Source organism: Nematostella vectensis, chromosome 5 (assembly GCF_932526225.1).
Source record: "Nematostella vectensis chromosome 5, jaNemVect1.1, whole genome shotgun sequence".
NCBI lineage: Eukaryota > Metazoa > Cnidaria > Anthozoa > Actiniaria > Edwardsiidae > Nematostella > Nematostella vectensis.
Genome location: NC_064038.1, coordinates 3,065,056 through 3,077,057, shown reverse-complemented (window position 1 = coordinate 3,077,057; position 12,002 = coordinate 3,065,056). Strand labels below are relative to the sequence as shown.

The window sequence follows — 12,002 nt, the reverse complement described above, 5'->3', positions numbered from 1 at the left end:
TGCCCTTGCTATAAATTATATATTTTCACGTTATTATTTACAGATGGATCTGACGAACAAGTGTATAAAACATCAGTTTTGCTTTGTTTGTTTTATATTATGAAAGTTGTTCTTATAGTGTGTTCATTTATTGTGAACGGTGTGATTCCAAATCCACAGTTCCAGCGTTTTGGGCCTGGAATTATACCTCGTAGTTATGTAAAACATTTCTAAATTTTCTCCTTTTGTACAGGCTTAGAATTGTCCTTTCACACACAGTGCCTTGCTCTCCTCACACACCGATCGGGTCTCCTGTGGTGGTTAATAGATATGACGTCACACGAGTCCTCGTTCCAGACCCTACACTTCTTTAAGGTTTATCGTAAAGCACAGGGAACACTTTAGACACCAGAAAGTAGCCCGAGGAGTATTTTAATACTATGAAGGACTTAAAAGTCCTTCATAATGTCCATTGAGCTCATTGATTATGCGAGAATGAATCCCTGGTGGGTACACAAGCGACCAAGGAATGATACGTTAGCATTTAGCCACATAACTCCTTTGATTTGTCCGGATAACGGAAAACGATTCCAGCCCGCTTTCGCATGCTTGTCTACTTTGTACAAACGATGAGATTCACTTCTGACCGGCGAGTCCTTATGTATTTGTCATGATCAGGTATCGGATGATGATTTACGAACCGATCAAGTATCAGATTTCAACTCAACGTCCTTAAAACCGTAACTCCGTAAAAGAGGGCATTAAGCCTTGAGTCCCCACACCAATTGTCCGATAAACCTTCGATCTTCCTTCGACTTTTCCTTGACGAGTTTGTAGGTTTGTAGCCAGCTTTCCAAATACTGGTCTTGTATACGCGGTCGGATAATGACGCTTTCTATCACGCCTGTAGCATACCCACCTAGCGCCAGGTTTTAGAGGCTTTTAGCCCATTTTCACACTTTCGTGCTTTTGTATTCCTGATGGTTTTTCAACCCTTCTGTTGAATTGCGGTCTGTCCTCGGTTCTCGGAGGTTCGGTACTGCCCATTCACACTATCGACTGTCCATTTACATGACCGACTGTCCATTTACATGACCGACTGTCCATTCACATGACCGACTGTCCATTCACTTGACGGACTGTCCATTCCCATGACCGACTGTCCATTTACATGACAGACTGTCCATTCACATGACCGACTGTCCATTCACTTGACCGACTGTCCATTTACATGACAGACTGTCCATTCACATGACCAACTGTCCATTCAAATGACCGACTGTCCATTTACATGACCGACTGTCGATTCCCATGACCGACTGTCCATTTACATGACCGACTGTCCATTCCCATGACCGACAGTCCATTTACATGACCGACTGTCCATTCAAATGACCGACTGTCCATTCACATGACCGACTGGCCATTCATATGACCGACTGGCCATTCATATGACCGACTGTCCATTCACATGACCGACTGTCCATTTACATGACCGACTGTCCATTTACATGACCGACTGCCTTGAAAGCACGTTAAAGGTCAATCTATCCATGTTGAACGGCTTATGAAGTCTATCGCTGGAAAAGAGATTTTCTAGTACTGACCGATTTTCGAATTCCAGAATCCACGCAAGGCGCTCCTGTAACAAAAGTAATGGCAACAGTTAGGGCTGGTCCATCTAAAGAAACACATCTCTATCCTGGTAAATAGCGATTCCCCCCGCCACAGAAATCCCGAAACTCCTAAAACAGTTATTACAGTTATTCTTACCCGCTCTCTTTTGTCGTCTCCCCAGATGAAGGGTGCTAGGTTGGCTGAGTTCATGACAGGATACACACTATCCATGTACACCTCACGGAAGAAATTCTTCACGATAGTTGTGCTTTTCTATAACAAAAACATCAAGAGTTAGGTGAATACAGTAGAGTCAAGTGGATACCCTGGCTACTCGCATGGTGATCATGTATCCCACGCAAGACGGACCTTACACGGGCTACTCGCATGGTGATCATCGCATGGTGATCATCGCATGGTGATCATCGCATGGTGACCATGTATCCCACGCAAGACGGACCTTACGCGGGCTACTCGCATGGTAAGCTTGTTAATTTTAAATTAAATCCATACCCGCTGGGATCTGTTCAAATCTTTACTTTTCCTTCCGTCCCATTGTTTCTAAAAGAGAAAAGGAGCGAAGAAGGCTTTATTATAGAGTCTCAGCTTGAGCATCCATTTCCATTGTCTGGCATTTCCTAAATCTGAAATGCCTTTCTAGACTGAAAACTTTTTCAAGAGTAGCTGTATAAAAACGCTATTGATTGACACAAGATACGCGTGCGCGAACACGCTTTACCGCTGTACGGCACGACTGACCTTGAGCGTGTCCATGACGTCAGGAGTGCGGAGTGCAGTGGGAAAAGAAGCGATCACCGGATCCGTGAGTAACTCTACAAGACAAGAAAGCAATGAGGAGCTTACTACAAAAGCGATCACCGGTTCCGTGAGTAACTCTACAAGACAAGAAAGCAATGAGGAGCTTACTACAGAAGCGATTACCGGATCCGTGAGTAACTCTACAAGACAAGAAAGCACAAGGAGCTTACTACAGAAGCGATTACCGGATCCTGAGTAACTCTACAAGACGAGAAAGCAATAAGGAGCTTACTACAGAAGCGATTACCGGATCCGTGAGTAACTCTACAAGACAAGAAAGCAATGAGGAGCTTACTACAAAAGCGATCACCGGATCCGTGAGTAACTCTACAAGACAAGAAAGCAATAAGGAGCTTACTACAGAAGCGATTACCGGATCCGTGAGTAACTCTTCAAGACAAGAAAGCAATGAGGAGCTTACTAGAAAAGCGATCACCGGATCCGTGAGTAACTCTACAAGACAAGAAAGCAATAAGGAGCTTACTACAGAAGCGATTACCGGATCCGTGAGTAACTCTACAAGACGAGAAAGCAATGAGGAGCTTACTACAAAAGCGATCACCGGATCCGTGAGTAACTCTACAAGACGAGAAAGCAACAAGGAGCTTACTACAGGGGCGATCACCGGATCCGTGAGTAACTCTACAAGACAAGAAAGCAATGAGGAGCTTACTACAAAAGCGATCACCGGATCCGTGAGTAACTCTACAAGACGAGAAAGCAATAAGGAGCTTACTACAGGGGCGATCACCGGATCCGTGAGTAACTCTACAAGACAGGAAAGCAATGAGGAGCTTACTACAAAAGCGATCACCGGATCCGTGAGTAACTCTACAAGACGAGAAAGCAATAAGGAGCTTACTACAGGGGCGGTAAGGGTTATTTTCGTGGTCCGTGAACGGCCTTTTTTCTTGATCGTGAATCGTGAATAGGACAACTTGGAAACCGTGATCCGTGATTGCTACCTTCGCCGTGATTCGTGATCTATGCTCTTTATGAATCATTTTTTTTCGTTATCTCTGACTAAAAATTGATCCTTGTCGTCAGTTTATCAGTTAATCGTGAAACGTGATTTCAATTTTTGAAACTCGTGAAACGTGCAGGGGCGTTTTATCACCGTCCCTGTTATAAGGATCACATGACCATGATAATAGCCATCAGGGTGTACAGTACCTGTTATAAGGATCACATGACCATGATAATAGCCATCAGGGTGTATAGTCCCTGTTATAAGGATCACATGACCAAGATAATAGCCATCAGGGTGTATAGTCCCTGTTATAAGGATCACATGACCATGATAATAGCCATCAGGGTGTATAGTCCCTGTTATAAGGATCACATGACCATGATAATAGCCATCAGGGTGTACAGTCCCTGTTATAAGGATCACATGACCAAGATAATAGCCATCAGGGTGTAGTCCCTGTTATAAGGATCACATGACCAAGATTATAGTCATCAGGGTGTACAGTCCCTGTTATAAGGATCACATGACCAAGATAATAGCCATCAGGGTGTACAGTCCCTGTTATAAGGATCACATGACCATGATAATAGCCATCAGGGTGTACAGTACCTGTTATAAGGATCACATGACCATGATAATAGCCATCAGGGTGTACAGTACCTGTTATAAGGATCACATGACCATGATAATAGCCATCAGGGTGTACAGTCCCTGTTATAAGGATCACATGACGAAGATAATAGCCATCAGGGTGTATAGTCCCTGTTATAAGGATCAGATGACCATGATAATAGCCATCAGGGTGTATAGTCCCTGTTATAAGGATCACATGACCATGATAATAGCCATCAGGGTGTACAGTCCTTGTTATAAGGATCACATGACCATGATAATAGCCATCAGGGTGTATAGTCCCTGTTAAAAGGATCACATGACCATGATAATAGCCATCAGGGTGTATAGTCCCTGTTATAAGGATCACATGACCATGATAATAGCCATCAGGGTGTACAGTCCCTGTTATAAGGATCACATGACCATGATAATAGCCATCAGGGTGTACAGTCCCTGTTATAAGGATCACATGACCATGATAATAGCCATCAGGGTGTACAGTCCCTGTTATAAGGATCACATGACGAAGATAATAGCCATCAGGGTGTATAGTCCCTGTTATAAGGATCACATGACCATGATAATAGCCATCAGGGTGTATAGTCCCTGTTATAAGGATCACATGACCATGATAATAGCCATCAGGGTGTACAGTCCTTGTTATAAGGATCACATGACCATGATAATAGCCATCAGGGTGTATAGTCCCTGTTAAAAGGATCACATGACCATGATAATAGCCATCAGGGTGTATAGTCCCTGTTATAAGGATCACATGACCATGATAATAGCCATCAGGGTGTACAGTCCCTGTTATAAGGATCACATGACCATGATAATAGCCATCAGGGTGTATAGTCCCTGTTATAAGGATCACATGACCATGATAATAGCCATCAGGGTGTACAGTCCCTGTTATAAGGATCACATGACCATGATAATAGCCATCAGGGTGTACAGTACCTGTTATAAGGATCACATGACCATGATAATAGCCATCAGGGTGTACAGTACCTGTTATTAGGATCACATGACCATGATAATAGCCATCAGGGTGTACAGTCCAAGGGGGGAGAGGGGGGTACCCTACTCCTCTGGACTGAAAATTTAAGAAGAAATTTAAGAAACAAATTTTCTATATATTAGTCCTCCCCTTCCCCGGAGTCGGTGCTCGCAGCACCCTCGAGAAAATCCGCTAACGGTGGTCAAGTGAATATCGGGAGAGATATTTCTCCTCTGCAGGAAATCTACTCCCGTGAATGGTCTGACTAGTATGATTTAAAAAAAAGATACTACCACTGGAATACGTTGTTCGCGATTGTGAGGTTTAGTGAGAAAAGAAAGGGAATATGGAAGTATTTAATATCATGTAAGGATTTCCTTGCGCAAACGGTGCACAAAAGACCCGTACCCCCATCAAAGGTGTCTCTGGTACCGTCCAGTAGCGTCACACCCACAAGCTGGCGATAGTGAGCGATAAACGGCACGTACTGGTTACACGTCAACAGGGTCGCGGGAAGATTGCTACAACAACAAAACATAACATTACTAGACTCCTAAACATAACATTACTAGTCTCCTCAACACATAATATTACTAGTCTCCTCAACACATAACATTGCTAGTCTCCTCAAAACATAATATTACTAGTCTCCTCAACACATGACATTACTAGTCACCTCAACACATAATATTAATAGTCTCCTCAACACATGACATTACTATTCTCCTCAACACATAACATTGCTAGTCACCTCAACACATAATATTACTAGTCTCCTCGACACATAACATTACTAGTCTCCTCAACACATAACATTACTAGTCTCCTCAACACATGACATTACTAGTCACCTCAACACATAACATTACTAGTCTCCTCAACACATGACATTACTAGTCACCTCAACACATAATATTACTAGTCTCCTCAACACATAATATTACTAGTCTCCTCGACACATAACATTACTAGTCTCCTCAACACATAACATTACTAGTCACCTCAACACATAACATTACTAGTCTCCTCAACACATAACATTACTAGTCACCTCAACACATGACATTACTAGTCACCTCAACACATAATATTACTAGTCTCCTCAACACATGACATTACTAGTCACCTCAGCACATAATATTACTAGTCTCCTCAACACATAATATTACTAGTCTCCTCGACACATAACATTACTAGTCTCCTCAACACATAACATTACTAGTCTCCTCAACACATAATATTAATAGTCTCCTCAACACATAACATTGCTAGTCTCCTCAACACATAACAATGCTAGTCTTCTCCGCTGGCATCTTGAGTGTCTTTTTTAATTTTTCAGAATTTTATGAATTGGGCTTCTTGTGGAAGGGAGAAGACTGAGAGCGAGTTGAACCTGAACCGGAAACGGAACCCGGAAGAGGTCCTCGCTCTTTCTTGATCACACCACAGGAATCTCGAAATAAAAAAAGGTCTTTTCCCCAGAAAAGGCCCAAAAACAATGAAGCCTTTACACCACACGTAATCACAGCAACGGTAACCACAACGACTCAGACAACTTACTCCTGCACGTCTTTGGACGCTTTATTAGATGAAGTCAGCTTGATGAAAAGCCGCGGCTGGTTGTTCGTACGGACGATGGACTGGAATAAATTTGTGTTTTCTGCCATAAAATAGTATACAAATTTTATATTAAGGAATATAGATATAAATGCACAATGTATCCACAAGTGACAATTAGTTTGAGACTTCTCCAGGATGCCAAGCCTAATTCATGTGCCGTCCAAAAGTAATTATGCATGCAAATAAAGATCTTACCTTGGACGCTAAGTGTATGATCAAGATCCGTAAGGTTTTCGTCATAAGGTGTCCCGCCATGCACCAGGAGCTCAAATGTTCTAAGAAAAAAACTCGGGTAAAAATCAAAGCTCGAAGCGCGGGTAGCCTAGTGTTTTAATGGGTTAGCCTCATTACTGTGGCCTAATTCGATATTCTGTTCTGGCTGGGGAATTTTCCGAGTCATTGCCTTGATTCGAATTTTTGTCACAAGTGAGTTGAAGTTATTTCTCCTGTGTTCTCAGTCTTCTCGGATAAGGTCACTAGCCCGGAGCTGCACTACACTTAGCCTGAATCGTGGGAATGTAAACGAACCAACGGGGCGGTGAACCTCAGTAACAGTACTTACTACCTATTTTGTTCCTTCCGCACCAGTATAACCGGTTGAAGCCATATACTGTACAACTATACAACTTGAAACTCATGCACTCCTTCAAGACCCAGGCCGTTGCTATAAGGCGGTAGCGGAGTAAGACGATGCCTGGCGCCCCCAAAAAGACTTATTCACATAAAGCAAAGCATATTCCAGGGACCGCGGTTTAAAGTGGTAGGGCTAAAAATTTGGCCAAGACAAACAAGTATATATCTGGAGCCCTGACAAAAATTAACCCAAGCCAAAACGTGGTAGGGCTAAAGCACTACCAGCCCTATCCTCTCAGCGGTCCCCTTATTCTTGTCCAGAAGACACTCACTTGTTGGGTATAGGCGTTCCCGTCTCCTCGAACAGCTTGAGAATACACCAGCCGCAACTAACCTCGCTCCTCTCCCCAGTGGACTATGACAAGAAAAGAAGGGTTTTTATAGCAACATGACATGGGTGCGCGCGGGCTTTACCAACAACAATAGACCAGTGGACTGTCACAAGCAAAGAAGAGTTTACACAGCAACATGACATGGGTGCGCGCGGGCTTTACCAACAACAATAGACCAGTGGACTGTCACAAGAAAAGAAGGGTTTTTATAGCAACATGACAAGAGTGTGCGCGCGCTTTACCAACAACAATAGACCAGTGGACTGTGACAAGCAAAGAAGAGTTTACACAGCAACATGACAAGGGTGCGAGCGAGCTTTACCAACAACAATAGACCAGTGGACTGTGACAAGCAAAGAAGAGTTTACACAGCAACATGACAAGGGTGCGCGCGGGCTTTACCAACAACAATAGACCAGTGGACTGTCACAAGAAAAGAAGGGTTTTTATAGCAACATGACAAGAGTGTGCGCGCGCTTTACCAACAACAATAGACCAGTGGACTGTGACAAGCAAAGAAGAGTTTACACAGCAACATGACAAGGGTGCGAGCGAGCTTTACCAACAACAATAGACCAGTGGACTGTGACAAGCAAAGAAGAGTTTACACAGCAACATGACAAGGGTGCGCGCGGGCTTTACCAACAACAATAGACCAGTGGACTGTGACAAGCAAAGAAGAGTTTACACAACAACATGACATGGGTGCGAGCGAGCTTTACCAACAACAATAGACCAGTGGACTGTGACAAGCAAAGAAGAGTTTACACAGCAACATGACAAGGGTGCGAGCGAGCTTTACCAACAATAATAGACCAGTGGACTATGACAAGCAAAGAAGGGTTTTTATAGCAACATGACAAGGGTGCGAGCAGGCTTTACCAACAACAATAGACCAATGGACTGTGACAAGCAAAGAAGAGTTTTGACAGCAACATGACAAGGGTGCGCGCGGGCTTTACCAACAACAATAGACCAGTGGACTGTCACAAGCAAAGAAGAGTTTACACAGCAACATGACAAGAGTGTGCGCGGGCTTTACCAACAACAATAGACCAGTGGACTGTGACAAGCAAAGAAGAGTTTACACAACAACATGACATGGGTGCGAGCGAGCTTTACCAACAACAATAGACCAGTGGACTGTGACAAGCAAAGAAGAGTTTACACAACAACATGACATGGGTGCGAGCGAGCTTTACCAACAACAATAGACCAGTGGACTGTCACAAGCAAAGAAGAGTTTACACAACAACATGACATGGGTGCACGCGGGCTTTACCAACAACAATAGACCAGTGGACTGTGACAAGCAAAGAAGAGTTTACACAACAACATGACAAGGGTGCGCGCGGGCTTTACCAACAACAATAGACCAGTGGACTGTGACAAGCAAAGAAGAGTTTACACAACAACATGACAAGGATGCGCGCGCGATTTACCAACAACAATAGACCAGTGGACTGTCACAAGCAAAGAAGAGTTTACACAACAACATGACAAGGGTGCGCGCGGGCTTTACCAACAACTATAGACCAGTGGACTGTGACAAGCAAAGAAGAGTTTACACAACAACATGACAAGGGTGCGCGCGGGCTTTACCAACAACAATAGACCAGTGGACTGTGACAAGCAAAGAAGGGTTTACACAACAACATGACATGGGTGCGCGCGGGCTTTACCAACAACAATAGACCAGTGGACTGTGACAAGCAAAGAAGAGTTTACACAGCAACATGACAAGGGTGCGCGCGGGCTTTACCAACAACAATAAACCAGTGGACTGTGACAAGCAAAGAAGGGTTTTTATAGCAACATGACATGGGTGCGCGCGGGCTTTACCAACAATAGACTGCCTTCCGAGCGCGCCTTTGTCTCACCATCTTTCAAGTTTGTATATAAACCAGGACGAAAAAAGGTGGGTTTCACCTTACCCTAATACCCACTGTCACAATGCAGCAACAAGTCAGAATAAACCACTAAAACGCACGCACTGAAACCTGGATATTACAACATCAAACATCAAAGCAACGCCCGTACTGATCACCAACAAGCCGTCTTGCTCTCTACTGCACGAGACCGAACCCAAATATCGCTTTTGTCAAGTGTACGTGTGAATGGATACGTCAAAAATAAACCGTTCAAAATTTTTCGAGGAGAAATGGACAAATAAATAATTATGACTTTTTAGGACCTCGAGCATTACGAAACCTCTAGAGTCCCTAATGATTTGAAATGGCGTGACATGGTGAGCCTTGCATACCGCGGTGAGATTTCTGCTCGTGTTGTGCATCTAGCACATGGTGAGTCTATAAGAACGAGGTGGAGCTCAGCTCCTATTACGCATCTAACATCACTCACCGTTCTTAAGTAGAGTATGCCTAGCTCAAACAGTAACGCTAGAATAAACAAAACAAATAACAGATCAGCGTAATCAACAATAATAACAAAGGCAGCATTGGAAAAAATACCACCGCCTACAAAAAGCCAAATGGTAACAGCTCATAAAAATATGCACCGGCCATTAGAAATTTTTAGGAGAAATTATTCAAAAGAAAACATAAGAGCACAGTTTTCTAGAGTCAACTTACCTACGGTGTCTTCCGTTGTATTTAGACGTGCCAGGCCTTCCCCGTCATACATGCTTGTGGCGGCCTGGGGAAGACAGGGTGACCGTGTAAGTGAGTTTCTATATTGGTCTCTTTCGTGTTGCTGTGTGGTTCCACGCATATATGCTATGGTGCACAGTTGGTGCGTGCATGTTGCATAAGAATGCATCTCTCTTACATACTTTCCTTTAGTTGAATTACATTTGCAAAAAATGACCAAATCAGGAAGTCCTCTGTCGTCAATGCTTGACTGTTGTATTAGAATGCAACCCCTCCTTACCTTTATTCGACTCATCTTCGCTGTTAAAGACCACGGCAGGGGGTCCTTTTCTGTCTTGGTTTCTCGCATGTTGTGTTAAAATGCACCCCCTTCTACTAACATCCCTTACTTCGCCTCACCTTCGCTGTGAAAGACCACGTCAGGGGGTCCTTTTCTGTCGTGGTTGCCCGCACGGTGTGTACGTTACTGAGAATCTGTTTACGTCTCCAGTCCCACAGGGCTATCCGCACGTGTCGACACAACACCTGCACGCCTGGTCAGAGAAGATCAGAGAAGCAGTATTAAAACACAACACCTGCACGCCTGGTCAGAGAAGATCAGAGAAGCAGTATTAAAACACAACACCTGCACGCCTGGTCAGAGAAGATCAGAGAAGAAGTATTACTACACAACACCTGCACGCCTGGTCAGAGAAGATCAGAGAAGAAGTATTAAAACACAACACCTGCACGCCTGGTCAGAGAAGATCAGAGAAGCAGTATTATTACACAACACTTGCATGCCTGGTCAGCGAAGATCAGAAAAGCAGTATTATTACACAACACCTGCACGCCTGGTCAGAGAAGATCAGAGAAGCAGTATTATTACACAACACCTGCACGCCTGGTCAGAGAAGATCAGAGAAGAAGTATTAAAACACAACACCTGCACGCCTGGTCAGAGAAAATCAGAGAAGCAGTATTAAAACACAACACCTGCACGCCTGGTCAGAGAAGATCAGAGAAGCAGTATTAAAACACAACACCTGCACGCCTGGTCAGAGAAGATCAGAGAAAAAGTATTATTACACAACACCTGCACGCCTGGTCAGAGAAGATCAGAGAAGCAGTATTATTACACAACACCTGCACGCCTGGTCAGAGAAGATCAGAGAAGAAGTATTATTACACAACACCTGCACGCCTGGTCAGAGAAGATCAGAGAAGAAGTATTACTACACAACACCTGCACGCCTGGTCAGAGAAGAAGTATTACTACACAACACCTGCACGCCTGGTCAGAGAAGATCAGAGAAGAAGTATTACTACACAACACCTGCACGCCTGGTCAGAGAAGATCAGAGAAGAAGTATTACTACACAACACCTGCACGCCTGGTCAGAGAAGATCAGAGAAGAAGTATTATTACACAACACCTGCACGCCTGGTCAGAGAAGATCAGAGAAGAAGTATTATTACACAACACCTGCACGCCTGGTCAGAGAAGATCAGAGAAGAAGTATTACTACACAACACTTGCATGCCTGGTCAGGGAAGATCAGAAAAGAAGTATTACTACACAACACCTGCACGTCTGGTCAGAGAAGATCAGAGAAGCAGTATTACTACACAAGACTTGCATGCCTGGTCAGAGAAGATCAGAGAAGAAGTATTACTACACAACACCTGCATGCCTGGTCAGAGAAGATCAGAGAATAAGTATTATTACACAACAACTGCACGCCTGGTCAGAGAAGATCAGAGAAGAAGTATTACTACACAACACCTGCACGCCTGGTCAGAAAAGATCAGAGAAGCAGTATTAC

At 43.8% G+C, this 12,002-nt stretch overlaps 1 protein-coding gene across 4 annotated transcripts in view; it reads right to left on the bottom strand.

The window, feature by feature from the left end:
• Window positions 1–5: 5 nt before the first annotated feature.
• Window positions 6–12,002, bottom strand: part of LOC5503613 (nephrocystin-1) — a 31,623-nt gene continuing 19,626 nt past the window's right edge. For 2 of the 4 annotated variants that reach the window (XM_048727607.1, XM_048727608.1), the window contains 8 exons: window positions 10,597–10,730; window positions 10,180–10,243; window positions 9,950–9,987; window positions 7,529–7,611; window positions 6,819–6,898; window positions 6,564–6,663; window positions 5,412–5,524; window positions 2,356–3,246 (listed from right to left, as the gene is read on the bottom strand). In XM_048727607.1, coding sequence (XP_048583564.1) covers window positions 2,597–3,246; window positions 5,412–5,524; window positions 6,564–6,663; window positions 6,819–6,898; window positions 7,529–7,611; window positions 9,950–9,987; window positions 10,180–10,243; window positions 10,597–10,730 — 1,262 coding nt within the window. In that variant the 3' untranslated portion in view covers window positions 2,356–2,596. Of the gene's footprint in view, window positions 1,622–1,752; window positions 1,870–2,109; window positions 2,158–2,355; window positions 3,247–5,014; window positions 5,100–5,411; window positions 5,525–6,563; window positions 6,664–6,818; window positions 6,899–7,528; window positions 7,612–9,949; window positions 9,988–10,179; window positions 10,244–10,596; window positions 10,731–12,002 lie in introns of those variants that run through there. The other 2 variants (XM_048727609.1, XM_048727610.1) reach the window with 2 other exon arrangements.